Here is a 15,936-nt window from a genome sequence, read left to right as displayed (position 1 = left end):
TTGCAGTTTTGCTGTCACAGACAAGAGTCATTGGGTTACTCACCAGTAGGAATTGATGATCTTACAGAAAGCCAGCTCACAGCACATCTTTAAATTACTCTGGTGCTCAGTAAGCTCGCTTGACGAACATTTACTGGGATCCACCTCGCAGTTCTCGTCTGACTCATACAGAGCCTTGATAAACTCCCCTGGGGAAGAGAAAGGAAGATATTTGAAACGAATGTGAGAAGTGGATGGAGAACACAAAAGTGAAGCAACATAACTATAGCAACAACCTTCACACTCGTATGAGAAAAGTGGTTGATTGAAAACAGCGTCTGAAAGTTCAGTTGCAAAATCTCACACTTTTATTATACAAACTTTTCCCATCTCTCTCACCAAGAGCGTCGTGAAGGTATTTCTGCCCAACCAATTTCAGATATTCCTCAATGGCTTTGGTGGCAAGTGTATTTTCCCTGAATATTAAGACATCATGGTCGCCACATCGGTCTACCTCGGACATAACCAGATCAGTTAGGAAGTCCTGATGAAACAAAAACCAAATAACAGAAACTTAATAAAAACAATGCAAAATTCTGAGTAAAGCATAAAGCGCGATCAAAATAGAAGCAAGAACATAACAATTAGGTTCTATTGGTGTCACACAGATTCCCTTTAACCATGGCCAAGAAGCTAACTTGGCAGCTACTATTGCAAATATAAATAGTGCAAGCCTATCTTGCACATCTGGTTATCAACTAGTACCATTTAGATTGTCAGCAAACATGACCAAATAAAAATCAATGAGTTAGAGCTGTGAATTCTTATACAGTTTTCAATTACAGATATATCCTCATACATCTAACATCAATACGCCATGCACCGCAAGATGCCCGGCGTGACTGAGTCAGCAGAGCTTCCCAGGAACTGCCAAAGTCAGGTGTATCTTTTTTCTCGAAAAAGCATCTTATTCGCATCACCATCTGAACAGGATGCACAAGCAGACTGCAGATTAAAATGATATGCAACATGCCTATATTTTGTGTGTGACTGTATCTGCATACGAAATTCTAGTGTCAGTGGCTGTTTTCCTAGATGACACTGTAACCTAGCATTTCATATGCAGATACAGCCGCAGTTGCACACAGAATATAGGCATGCTGCATATCATTTTAATCAGCATACTATGTGCATAGCTATGTGCATAAGATGCATTTTAATGGAAAAGTTGCACATAAAGACACTGCGCTACCGAGTCGCGCCAGAAGGGCTGTTTAATGTGGCTGCAGCAAGGACTTAGGAGGACACATCTGTACTATACATCACAATGTGAACACATATGCTCCATCCGTATAGTGTCACAATAGCAATCACCCCCCTTACCCTCCCCTACTATCCAGTGTCCAATAACTGAGGAACAAATAGGAGCGTCACCATTCTGTGAGAGGAGTGAAATGTTTATTTTATGTTCTTTGTAAACTGTAACACATGCATTTGTCATTACAATGCTGGCCTGCTTGTATGTTCAGTTTAAATACTGGACACTACTGTGCTATTATATTGGATTACTAATATTATGCCATATTCCTCCTTGACCAGAAATAACTCTTAAGAATATTAAGAAGTAATTTTACTCCACAGAACAAAAGGTGGTGCAGCTATTGCCTCTGGGCATTCCAAGACAGGCCACATCTCGTACTGTATATCTCAGTAATACTTTAAGAGTCAGGCATATACAGTAACTGCTGTGAGAAACTTGTGGAGATAAAGATACAGGTTATTTTTACACCGGTTGGGGATACTGCAAGTCTAGATGGGTCAGAGACTCTATCTGAGGCACTTTGCCTACAGCAGGACAGAACCAGTATAACATTTTGAAGCTAAATCCTACACCTAGAAATGACCAGGCTTGCGCTACCATCAGGCTAACCTAGGAGGTCAACTAGGCATCCATAATTAAGTGGGTGCCTAAAACAAACAATGGGTGATATAATGTCACTGCTTTTAATGTCCCCACAGCACCCCCAACATTAAATGCTTACTGCTGACATGGAGGGACAGAAGCTTCTTACCTGCTGCCCCTCAGTGCTGGTGATTGGCTGGGTGTGTGCTGCTGGGAATAAGTTACAGACCAGTGCTACACTCCTAAGGTGTGTACACACGGTGAGATATTTTCTTTCGATTTTGACTATATAGTCAAAATCGCAAGAAAAGTTAGTGCAGATCGCAAGGTGAAGGTCACCTTGCGATTCCGATTTGATCCCGATGCGCGGTCCCGCCAGGTCGGCATCGCAAGAAAGATAAACTGTGCAGGCAAGTCAATCCTTGCTAGATTGGTGTACTATCTAGTTCATCTCACATGTCAATTACATCTCACATAAGCCAAAATCGTAAGCACACATAGTCCATATCTCAAGAAAAGTTAGTCAAAATCGGTTGTGCTGGGCCATACCAAGGATCTCACCGTGTGTATACACCTCTAGTCTGATGACCTGATTTAAAATATAAATGACTACTCCACTTTAAAATAACTCTAGAAAACTAATATGTAAGCCCTGCAAGGCATCTTATCAATCGTAATGACATACACTGTGTCCATTTGGTCTAGATCAGGGGTTCCCAACCACTATCCTCAAGTACCACCTACAGGTCATGTTTTGTGGATTTCTGCCAGTGAAAACAGGGGTGGGATAATTACTGAACCAGCAAAATAGAGTACGGTAACTCACCTGTGTATGACTAAAGAAACCCTCAAAACATGACCTGTTGGTGGTACTTGAGGATTACGGTTGAGAACCCCTGGTCTAGATAACAGCTGTTGCTCATTTTCTGGATTCTCCCAGTTAAGGATGTCAATATTAATTTCTTTAATGAAGCACCCTATAGAGATCTGCAATTACAGTAAGCATCCCTGTTCTAGCTGGGATTATACTGCTTGTATGGTTTGATTGCCCAGTTATGAGTGTGGCAGCTAGATCCAGTAAAACAGTTATATACTGTATAGCCCAACCTTTTCAATAACTAAACCTGGACACAAAAGTCCCCTCTGCAGATCCACCAAACCACACCAGACTGCAATTTGGTTTGACCACTGCACAAGTCCCAAGACAATCACACCAAAATAACAACCGCCAGGGTGAGGTATGCAAATGCCAACATTTCAGAAGGACAGAATCGGATGAATTAAATGTGTGTAAACATTTGAGGTTCTATTACATCTACCTAATACAAGACTTACAGAGTTTCCACTTAATGACAACTATTTACAGTCAGGCGACAGACTGGACAGTGTGATAAAGCTGTACTGCCTGTTTGCTATAACTGCAATGCCATTGCGAAAACTGGGTGGATCAATAGAAATTAAAAGAGCCAGGGCAGACCCTGAAACGAATGATAGATCCCCTGGGAGGGACCGCTTCATGGAACAACCCCTTTCCCTCATCAATCCTCAAAGGTCTTAAAATGTATTGGATTGTGTAAATGCCCTACTGCAATTTTTACCAATACGGTAATTTATCTTTATAGCTTTCTGTTCTGCTTAATCAGTTGACTAAAACCATCAATGAGATGTAGTTGATTATTTTCTCTGCCCTTGGCCACCATGCACCTCTTCTAGCTGCATCTGCACGTAGAGCGCAGCGCCACAAAACAAAAACTGTGCTTACTGATGTAAAGGCATGGCTAGAAAAAAAACCCCTATATAAATGATGCCAGACATGTTCAAAACAAAGTTATTTCAAGATGGAACACAATTTTACCTGTATAGAACACTAAGAAAAAACACAACCCCCCACCCACACAACACACAGAGAGCATCATCGTTGAAACATTCAGGCAAAATAGGGGCAAGTCTTTCCCCATATAATTCTAATCTTCTGACTATTCACATTGCCTGCATATACCAAAAGTTAGGCTGGGACTTTATTATTTTCTATAACAAATGCTGGTAATGAAAACCATGTGCACATACTGCTCACAGAGCAGTTCTTGATAAGTGTGTATTCAGCCCAAAATTGCTGAAAATGATGGTGAAATTAAATCTTGGGATGCGGCAAAACAATTGAGTTTTTATGTTATGGTTCTATGAGCAATTACATCCATTCATTGTTTTTGTTGCAGCAATCTTTATGTAAACTACAACGAAAAAAAGGCATTAAGAATTTACTAGTGAGAAATGTTCTTGAACAGCTCAACAATCTGTAATTCAAACCCAGCAAACACTTCCAAGTACTCCGTGTGTTAACTCGCATATGTCAATGCAAGTAATCTGTATCATAAAAACAGATGACAGGAATTAAACAGAAGATTAACTTCAGCTACAGAACAAGATTTGTCTTGCACACAAACAAAAACATTTAGCAGTAATTAGAAATACAATGAATGTTAAAAAACAACCATCATACAGGCACCATGTCTAATGCGGTAAAATGCAGTGCCGTAACTAGGCATTTTAGCGCTGTGTGCAAGAAATGGCACTGCCCCCCCCCCCCCCGTGCAAGACAGGGGCAGTGTGCGGCGTAGGCGCGCAAAAAATATATAGTGGCGTGACTTCATGGGGAAGGGGCTGTCAAAGTCAGAAAAATGTCCCAATGCACGTTGCCATATTTGCACCGCACACTGGTCCGCGCTGCGCGTGCGTACGCTCTCCCGTGGAGGCGCATACCCGCAATAGCGTGCACTCGCAGGCGCGGTATGCGTATTTACGGTAGAGTTTATGTAGTCGTAGCGTGCGACTCATTCGTTACAAATGTTCACAATTAATGTAGTTTATAGATCATGGTCCCTTTGATAGATTCTGAAAGTTTGGTTAAAATACAATGTCCCAGAGCTGAGGAATCCCTCTTTATATCGTACGAAGGGTCTAACAGGAATCATACAGCAGTGTTTGGTACCCATCGGAAGAGTATTTAATTAGCAATATTCCGGTGTTGGTTTGGAGCGTATTAATCGCTCGTGCGAATAGTTATGGACATAAGAAGTTTATGTCCATTTCTATTATTTACACATACTCAGGTATGCGGCGGGAAACCCAGTTTCCCACCCACCTGAGCTGTTGGAAATCGTCACAGCCCACCTGTATGAATCACCCTATGACCTTTTGTTATGATGCAGGGCCGAATTCCTTCGGCCAATGGACAATGGGATTGTAGGACCATGAGATTGCATTGTGTGTGGGGCATAAATAGGCAAGCCGACCACATCCAGCTCTCACTCTCTCATCAACGGTTATCTGCTGATAGCCGGGAGCTGGATATCGAGGCGCAGGCGATCATACCCTTTGTGCGTAAGTTTCTCTCCGTAATCATTGTCTTTCTGTGAGCCAATTTCTCTCATCTCTCTCTCTCTCTCTCTCTGTTCTGTTCTCTCATATCTCCCCTAGACTAGGCTAGTATTGTATTGTATTAGATAGTATTGTATTGTATTGCATTTAGGTCAGTGTAGTATTGTCTTTTTGTATTTATTGTTTAGTTCTGTGGTTAGGAAGTCTCTGTTATATTGTAGTGTATCATTTGTACTGTTATCCCCTTTTACAAGTATATTAGATATAATACAGTTGATAGGCTTTGGAACCTAAACCAGTATCTGTGTGTTTTCTATAGTGTTAAGTGTTCACTTGAGCGTCGGTGACGCTCAAGCAGCTTTGTAGTTAGTCAGGTTACACAAGGTTGCACTTACACCCTGTACTCACATTAAGGTATTCTTTGTATTTCTTTGGTATAAGGTTTAAACATTAAGGTATAGCGTTGTGAGCGTCTGCGCCGCTGGTGATCTCCTCGTGGTCTCGAGCGTCCGCTACGCCATAGCGAATCATTACTCTAGTCATAGCCAATAACGTGTCCTGTGATCACTGGGCCGTGAGCGAACGTGACGCTTGAGCGTCTCGCCTACGGCTGAGCGATCGCTACGCCAATAGCGTACCATTACGGTACTTCTTAAGCAAACAGCGTACAGTGTTCTTAGCTTCATAAAGGGTTGTTATACGACAAAGGAATTTAGCATTGTCAATTGGGGACTCGTCCTATCCTTCTCATATCTGCACTAGGTAGATCAGCAGACATTATCCCTCCAGCAAAGGGTGGGAGGTTGTCTCACAGTGCTGACGGGATAAGCGTCTGCTTCGCTTAGATAAAGAGTGCTGAAGGAATCCGGGAACCGGAAGTAAGAACAAAACGCTTGTGTCTTTTAAAACTGTTTTATTTTTCTTCTGTCTTGCGTATACACGCACGCATACATTTATCTGTATTTCTTTTTCAAATTTCGTATATCACTATTCCTGTTTGCCAAGTTTTATAGTTGATAGAAAGTGCAAAAAGAGATTTGCTGTTATTTCATAGTAGAGGTAATAGTTAAAGTATAGACCAACACACGGCTTGTCTGGGAGATAAGACAGTCAGTGTGGTGTGCGGTAAATGATCAGGGATCATCTACATTGATAAAGGTAGAAATTGTGTTACGGTGGATCTTTGTTTTGCGTACACGTGTCCCTAACAAAAGACTTGCGTACGCAATCCAAACGGCAGACGCACGCAGCGTACATTACGCAACGTAGCGTCTGGTTACGCTCACGTAGCTCAAGTCACGAAAAAGTTGAATTAGCGCAAAGCGATAATTAGCGCAAGGCGATAAGTAACGCACAGCGGTAGATAACGCGAAGCGGTAAATAACGCAAATCTATTTTTGGAAAAAAATCTGAAATTTAGTTTAACAGATCCTGCTCCTAATTGGTAACACTTTTGGCCTAAAGACAATTTCTGCGCAGAAATAGATATAGAAACAAAAGTGTACATGTGTTGAGTGAGTGTGTTTTGTATACAAAAGTTTATATAACTTTAAGGTGGAACCAAAAGGAAAGCCGGGTACTCGTCAAGGGACATACGTGTAAGTGACATATACGGTGGCTAGGGAGGCATCCCTGGTTAAATAATATTTGAGCATTAGAGTATAGCGGATCATAAGGTAACAAGACCAGGAGGTCGTAAGGTACTAAGAGGTCCGCTATAAAAGTCCAGTGGCACAACGCCTGGGGTGTTGGTGCAGAACCCATATAGGCCATAAGCTCTTGCTGAAGGAATCGCGGCCGGAAACATCGATTCCATTGATCTTTCAGTACATGACAAGTAGTGCTTGTGTACTGAACGATTGGACCACACGTAATTGTGTGCAGTAGTTAGTAATCTGACCTAATACCATTAGAGTAAAGTGGTCACAAACGCTATCTGTACATTCTGACGTGATTTGTGTAATTTTTTATTTTTGGAAGGGAAGTTCGCTGGTCACTCAGGAACTATCTAACAACCTCACCTTTACTGGAAAGAGTAAGTGTCCTGCGGGTAACCCTCATATGTTCCAGTAAACTGAAGGTTCCATAGGGGCCCTGTATCGAGTACGCCAGCACCATATCGGTGTGATCAGGTCGTATTGGTCGAGGTGGGCGAGTGAGTGGGGTACTCGGTAAACCGCCACCGCCGGCCTACTGTGGAGTAATTTGGTTGTCTGTAAAGGCTTGCTGAAAACCTTGATACAGAAATCCAAGGAGGACTAAGCAACACCTGCAGACTATGGGGGCCAGTTGCTCAGGTAGGGGGCGATCAACCCTGGTTCAGGTTGATTCTGTGAACCGACCAGTTGGGTCGGCACGATATGTAATGTGTGAAAAATATGGAATTCACACCGAATCTTTATGTGATGAATGGGAGAGAATGACTGTACAAGACAGGGACAAATTCCCAAGAATAGGTAGCTTCAGTCCAGAAGTGTTACAAAATTTAAGGAGGAGGATATGTCTCGTAAAATCAACAAAGAGACGAATTCAGCATCATGATTATTTACAGTTATGGCACCAGGAAGGTGAGATACAGAGAGGTTTGGCTCTGGCGGCAGGATCTGGGGCAGTCAGGAAGTTGATTGCCACAGCTCCTCCTCCACCATACATTGCAGGAGAGAAGTTGATTGCGGAGAGAAACGCACTGGGTTGTAAAACACAAACTCTTAGTAACACTGTAAATGTTAATGATGTTAACCAAATAACTCATGCAAGTATTAACCCGTGCAAGATGTACCCTGTTTTGAACCTTCCTCAGGAGTGTGATCAAGAAGACGATTCAGCAACAATTTCAGCTCTCTCTCTTGCAGCCACCATAGCAGAGACCACAGTAGGCACAGCGACACCCACGAGATTAGTGAAAGCCCCTAGCGGAGGGATAGGTGAGGTCGTGTCAACGGGTAAGTACGGCACCATGCACTACACTGAAACAATTGTACCACAACAAGCAGTAGAATCTACACAGGAAGAGGCTGTTAGAATTGCTCCTGTAAGGGTAATAGCAGTTCCCAATGGAAAAACAGATGTGTCTGGAGCCACTCCCATAAGGAACATTGCCATGTACACTCCATTTTCCAGAATGGAATTAAGAACAATAGTGTCCGAATTTCCTGACCCCAGAAAGGACTTAGTTGCTAGCCAAAAATACATCAGGGATCTAGGTAACACTGTAGAACCCAACAACAAGGATTGGCAGATACTGCTAAGAGCTTGTTTACCTTCCAATGTTGACGCAACTCAATTTTTAGCTGACTGTGCATTGGATAAAGATGTACCGCTTACAGACGTGTACAACAAGGATAATGTAAAAAGGATAAATTTACAGCTAAAGGAGTATTTCCCAGCCGTTGTTAAATGGAATAAAATATTTTCCATTAAGCAAAAGGAGTCCGAAACGGCAACAGAATATTTTCACCGGGCACTATTAGAAATGGCAAAGTACACTGGTATAGAAGACATTAAGACCAACCCAAACCATCGAGAAGTAGCAGTATCTGTACTGATGGATGGTTTGAAAGAAACATTAAAAGCTAGGGTACAGACCACGCAGCCATGTTGGCGAGGTCTGTCAGTGTCCACATTGAGAGAGGCTGCTATTGATCACGACAGAAACATCACTAGGCACAGGGAATCGCAAAGTGATAAGTTGATGTCCGTAAGTATACAGGCGCTGACCACAAGGCAGCCTGCGTATGTACCACCGAATCCTGTGGGTAAGGCAAGTGTAATAACATGTTTTTCTTGTAACAGACCGGGACACTTTGCACGAGAATGTAGAACAAAGAATGTACAAAGATCTTTTCAACCCCCTAGACAACAACACAACACACGACATTGGGAGCAGGGTCCACAGAGGCGGAGTTTTGAGCCACATACAGGGGAAACAAAAAGATATCCCCCGAACAGAGATTGGCATGCCTCTGGTAGTTCCCAGCTAACTCCCTCACAAGTAGTTGCTGCCAGCGGGATTCAGGGAGGTCAGCATACCCAATAGGGGTGTGGCCATACCTGTAATCTGCACCCAGTTAAGCTGATTGCTAGTCTTGGAAGCGAACCAGAAATTGCAATCAATGTAGCTGGTAAAACTTTAAACTTTCTTGTAGACACAGGGGCGGCCAAGTCAGTGATAAATTCGACAGTGGGCATGAGAACCACTGGTAGGACAGTTCCAGCCATGGGAGTAACAGGAGTAGTCCAGCACTACCCTGTTAGCAAACCAGCCGAGATTACAATAGGGCCTTTGCATACCAAGCATTCCTTTTTGCTGGCTGCATCGGCACCAACTAATCTCCTGGGGAGAGACTTACTATGTAAAATGGGTTGCGTCATTTATTGTACTCCTGAAGGTGTATTCTTGGACATTCCTGAGAATCACGCTCAGGAAGTACGAGACATGCTAGACTCCCCATCAAAATTAATGTCACATTCCATTATGACAAATAGGAATCCATCCCAAGTAGAAGAGATGATATCTCAGATACCAGAGTCACTTTGGACAAAAGATGGACAGGACACTGGATTAATGGCAAACGTAGCTCCAGTAGTTGTACAAGTAAAAGATGGTAGGATAGCTCCAAAAATCCCACAGTATCCTCTGAAGCCAGAGGTGGAGCTAGGAGTTTTTCCCGTAATAGAGCGCTTGCTACAACAGGGCATTCTAGTAAGAACGTCCAGCACCGCAAATAGTCCCATCTTCCCTGTTAAAAAGAGTGGGGGGAGGGGTTACAGGCTAGTGCAGGATCTAAGGGGGATTAACAAAATAGTTGAGAGTCAGTTCCCCGTAGTGCCTAATCCAGCTGTCATCCTAATGCAAATTCCTCCCACTGCCAAATTTTTCACTGTTATTGACCTCTGCTCCGCTTTCTTTTCGGTACCTCTGCACCCTGACAGCCAATATTTGTTTGCATTCACATACAGAGGAGTCCAATACACGTGGACTCGGTTACCCCAAGGTTTCATAGATAGTCCAAGTATATTTTCTCAGGCTTTGCATGATTGTTTACAGTCTTTCCAACCAGACAGTGGATCAGTATTGATACAGTATGTGGACGATTTATTACTGTGTTCAGATTCACTGGAAGCATCTCTGAAGGATACGAAACAGCTCCTGTTTCATCTTTCAGACACAGGTCACAAGGTTTCCAAAGACAAGTTACAATTATGCCAAACTAAGGTAAAATATTTGGGACACTGTCTAACACAAGGACTGAGACACCTGACCGCTGATAGAATCCAAGCCATTAGAGACATGACACTGCCACAAACCCAGCAACAGATCAGGACGTTTCTAGGAATGTGTGGGTATTGCCGTAATTGGATCCCAGGGTTTTCCATATTGGCGCTACCTTTGCAGGAAATGGTCTCTTCAAACAAACCTGATCGGATTTCGCATACAGACGAATCTGAAACAGCATTTGAGAGACTCAAACAGTGCCTAACGCAGGCACCAGCACTAGGTATGCCAGACTATGGGAAACCCTTTGAACTATACGGAACAGAAAGTGCTGGGTGCGCAGCAGGTGTACTAACACAAAAACACGGTGACGCCAGCAGGCCAGTCGCATACTACAGCGCCCAGCTAGACACGGTAGCGCGATCCCTCCCCACATGCTTGCGTAGCGTTGCGGCGATAGCATTGCTAGTGACGAAAAGCGAAGATGTCGTGCTAGGCCACAACCTCACAATCCATACACCGCATACGGTATCTGCCTTATTGAATTCTGCCCAAACCAGACACGTCTCATCTGCAAGGTTTACAAGATGGGAATTGGCATTAATGGCCCCAGTAAACATCACCATAAGGAGATGCAGCGCATTAAATCCTGCAACATTTCTCCCAGGTGTGCCTGGTCAGACACAAAGGGTGGAAGGTGAGAGTGATGGGGAAGGAGGATTTAATGCAAAGGAAGATACACATGATTGTATGGAATATTTGACCCAAAATTTTACCGCAAGGCCTGACATCAGTGACAATCCACTGGAAGATGCAGAACTCACGTTCTACACGGACGGTAGTTGTCACAGACAGTCAGACTCGGGAGACTTGTGTACTGGATACGCAGTCGTAGATGACCAAGACACCATAGAAGCGGAACCGCTAGGCCCACCTCACTCAGCCCAGGTTGCTGAACTGGTCGCCCTAACCAGAGCATGTGAATTGGCTAAGGGTAAGTCAGCCAATATCTACACCGATTCCAGATACGCGTTCGGGGTAGTCCATGATTTCGGAGCGCTATGGCGGCTCAGAAATTTCATGACGGCGGCTGGTACACCGATAGCGCATGCAGCTTATATAAAAAGGCTTCTAACAGCGATACAGGAACCCGACAGAGTGGCTGTTATCAAATGTAAAGCACATACACATAGCCAAGACCCAGTATCCCTTGGTAACAGCCGAGCAGACGAAGCCGCAAAGCTTGCAGCTGCTACCCCCATACAGACAGACACCACACAACTGATGGTATTTAATACCATCAACACACAAAAGTTGTGTGAGATGCAGAATTTGTGTTCCACACAGGAGAGAGCAGTCTGGAAGGCAAAGGGATATGGCCAGGAGTCCTCAGGGCTCTGGACGGATGGACATGGTAAACCAGTGGCCCCCAGGGCATACCTTCCATGTCTGGCTGAAGCAGCTCACGGGCTGACTCATCTAGGCAGGGAGGGGATGTGCAAATTGGTAAGAGCATACTGGTGCGCCCCAGGATTCTCCTCTCATGCGGGTAAAAGAGCAATGTCATGCCTTACCTGTCTGAGAAAGAATATTGGAAAAGCAATACCTACAGAACCATCCCATATCCCACCTGCCGGCGGCCCTTTCCAGGTAATACAAATTGACTTCATTCAATTACCCCCATGTCGAAATTTGAAATATGTACTTGTTTGTATAGATGTTTTCTCGAATTGGGTCGAAGCTTTTCCAGCAGCTACAAATACCGCTATGTTTACAGCTAAGAAAATTGTGCAGGAATTTGTATGTAGATATGGTATCCCTAGAATCATTGAAAGTGATAGGGGTACCCATTTTACAGGTGATGTCTTTCAAGGAATGTGTAAGTTGATGGGAATTGATAGTAAGCTGCACACTCCGTACCGTCCACAGGCGAGTGCGAAGGTCGAAAGAGTGAACAGCACTATTAAAAATAAATTGAGTAAAGTAATGGCAGAGACAGGATTGACGTGGCCAGAAGCTTTACCCATTGTTTTGTATAGCATCAGAACCACTCCCAGGTCCCCTCTTAATCTGTCTCCTTTTGAAATCTTGTTTGGTCGACAACCGCATGTCATGATTAACCCTCAGGATGATTTGAAATGTAACAATGAAGTAACTGTAAAGTACTTGATTAACATGAGTAAGCAGTTAAGGAGTCAAAATGATAATCTGAAGTTGGTGATTCCTGATTTACCAGGTAGTAATTGTCATGACATTGAACCTGGGGATTATGTAATGATACGAAATTTTCTACGCTCAGGTTGTCTTATTGATAGATGGGAAGGACCATACCAGGTCTTATTGACTAGCACCACAGCATTGAAGGTTGCTGAGAGAGAGACCTGGGTCCATTCATCCCACTGCAAAAAGGTTGCTGATCCAGAGAAGTCCCGTGATAAGGAACAGACGGTAGAGGTTGTATCACTGGAGTGTCTGTTCCAGGAGGACTGAGGCGGCACCTGAGCCTTGAAGACCGAAAGCAGTTGTCGACTCCCTTCTCCCTTTTATTGTTTTTCTCCACTTCCCAGCCCCTCTCCCTTAAAATTTCTTTTTCCCCCTTCTCATTCTTCTCTATTTCCTCCTCAAAGATGGACTTGCCCCAAGAGACTGTGATCCGGATTTTGATGTTAACCATGATGTTGACCAGAGCAGTCTGTTCCGGCGAGAGTACCATAGAGGTCGAAAGAGGTTCTGGAATGGGTTCCGATTATGATGATGGAGGCGTAGTTTTCCAAGATCAACCAAACCAACAAGCAAAGGCGAGTATCAGAAAACGATCCGATAGAAGAAATTGTGATGGATTGTTAGCTGAAGAAAATTGTATCTGTAGGCTCTGTGATAATCTGGTTGAAGATGGATGCATAAAGAAATGCCAATCTAGTTTTAATATCCATATAGACCGGCATCCATTGAGTGACTATCACTCCTTAGTGGGTAACGTGTTAAACCAAACAGATTGTTGGGTATGCTCTCAAGTACCTCAGGGTCACAGCAAATCAGGGCTAGTACCATTTCCTTTAACGTTAGGGGAGGTACTTGAGCTAAGTGGTGGGAGACCGGTGGACCGGAGGTTTAACATCTCCAGCCCTCCTAGTTTGAAGCTCCACCAATACCATGTGGATAGGTCCCTCTTATGTTTTAACATCTCCAATCCCAGAAAACCGGGAAATTGGGAAGTGTCATGGAGCAACCTTACCATGACCTTTTCACACAGAGCAGATAGAATGCCTACAGATACAGAGCTCGTACGCCATATAGCCAGTAGAGGAAAATCTTTTCGGTATCGATATACCTTAGGAAATAGGATTACTAGAGTTGGAGAGGTATCACCAGGATACTGTGCACATATCGTACAAACTGATACGTGCATTAAGCAGTTGGAAGAATTAGGGTCAGGAGATTTCACCTGGAAGGTTTGTAACATGGTCATGTCCTTCTCCGTCCCTTATGTTCTCCCCGATGACGCATATTTCATATGCGGGAGAAAGGCGTACAAGTGGCTTGCCCCAAACTCTGAAGGATTGTGTTATATTGGAAAAGTATTGCCTGAAGTGATGACTGTTACACATGACAAAATGAAGGACATACACCGTGGTGCCCAAGCTCCTTATACTCACACTCATTACGAGCACCGAGTTAAAAGACAACTGTCAGAAAGGTTAGAGCATCCGGCCTCTGATCTTATCCATGAATCCACCGGGATTCAGGTTCTGGTAGCGTTAGATTTCACTCGTACCGCTCGGGGAGTGATTAATTATAGATACATTTCCGCACTCGCCAATTTGTTAGATAATATCACTGAAATGTATGATGACACGTTTAGATACACTGGAAGAGAACTTCAAGCTTATAAAACAGAACTAGTTCAGCATAGGATGGTTCTTAATTATCTTACAGCAGTAACAGGCGGATATTGTGTTACATTAGCAACACAGTACGGCATAAAGTGTTGCACGTATATCACAAATAGCACCGAGGATCCGGTAGAGGTCATAGACCAAAAGATGGACGATATTCTCCAATTGAAGTGGGAATTTCGTCAAAAACACAATCTCACCCTTGCTGCTGTAGGTAATGAGCTGACTGGTTGGGTGTCATGGTTGAACCCGCGAAATTGGTTCTCCGGTTTGGGAGACTGGGCTCAAGGAGTCATAATGGATGTTGGAAAGTTTCTACTATGTATCTTGGGTGTCGTTATATCGATTGGATTGATATTTAGATGCGGGCAGGCTTTAATAAGGTGCAAACAAAGTACAAAAGTGATGAGCTTGAGGAGTGAGGAAACCGTAATTAACCTGGATTTGATTTATGACCCAATGATAGAAACCAGGATGTGATGAAAATGCGATTATACGGTCCGTTTCTTTCACCTGTTTTTCTGCTTTTCTCCAAGATACAAAGACCCCCTTGGACGAGGAAGCTGACGAGACGAGATGTATACAGACAACGGATTGACCAAAGAAGAAGATTTGACAACTTTAAATATGGACACTTGATGAACTTTGCCATGGATCCCCAGTTTCCCTAGTATTTTTAAACTCACGCTAGCCCAACATTTTTTTGTAAATCTGATGGCTCAGACAAAGCTATTTGCTCATGCCCAAGGAGCAATACAGCGCAAAGAAGACGACTCTCAACAGATACCGAACACAACTTCGACGACAGATGTACATTTCCCTGACATAGAATATCATTGCATTTTCTATAAGTGTTCTTTATCTTCATCTCTACAACCCTCAGGTAACGACACACATAGACGATAGGGAATACAGGCACAGATATCAGCAACCACATACCTCCCCCATTCATGTATCATCAACTAAAATGTGCATCCCCATTTTGTTACAACCACAGCCGAAATGAGCTCGGTAGAGTTTGACAGCCCATCCACAGACCTGTACCACAGGATAAGAAGGAATTCAAATGTATACTTCGCAATACCTCGAAGCTTGATTTACAACACGTACGGCACGATGATACATGACCCCCCAAACATGGATTCATACACACATGCTTCTGCTATCTCACTAGGTCATACCCTCTTCACACCTTCTCCTCTCTCCTCCCCTACCCAACCATGGAAATCAATTAACCCCTGACTTACATTTTTCTCCTTAAATGTTTTGTGGCAGTTATTATTGACTGCCAAAGGGTGGACTGTCAAAGTCAGAAAAATGTCCCAATGCACGTTGCCATATTTGCACCGCACACTGGTCCGCGCTGCGCGTGCGTACGCTCTCCCGTGGAGGCGCATACCCGCAATAGCGTGCACTCGCAGGCGCGGTATGCGTATTTACGGTAGAGTTTATGTAGTCGTAGCGTGCGACTCATTCGTTACAAATGTTCACAATTAATGTAGTTTATAGATCATGGTCCCTTTGATAGATTCTGAAAGTTTGGTTAAAATACAATGTCCCAGAGC

The 15,936-nt window shown here is 43.5% G+C and overlaps 1 protein-coding gene across 8 annotated transcripts in view; it reads right to left on the bottom strand.

Moving 5' to 3' along the window:
• RASAL2 (RAS protein activator like 2) overlaps positions 1 to 15,936 on the bottom strand; it is a 544,136-nt gene that overhangs the window by 36,565 nt on the left and 491,635 nt on the right. For all 8 annotated transcript variants that reach the window (XM_063939723.1, XM_063939722.1, XM_063939721.1 and 5 more), the window contains 2 exons: positions 379 to 523; positions 44 to 188 (listed from right to left, as the gene is read on the bottom strand). In XM_063939723.1, coding sequence (XP_063795793.1) covers positions 44 to 188; positions 379 to 523 — 290 coding nt within the window. The remainder of the gene's footprint in view (positions 1 to 43; positions 189 to 378; positions 524 to 15,936) is intronic.

Source organism: Pseudophryne corroboree, chromosome 9 (genome assembly GCF_028390025.1).
Source record: "Pseudophryne corroboree isolate aPseCor3 chromosome 9, aPseCor3.hap2, whole genome shotgun sequence".
NCBI lineage: Eukaryota > Metazoa > Chordata > Amphibia > Anura > Myobatrachidae > Pseudophryne > Pseudophryne corroboree.
The sequence above is the reverse complement of the archived record's forward strand: the minus strand, read 5'-3'. Positions and strand labels throughout refer to the sequence as shown.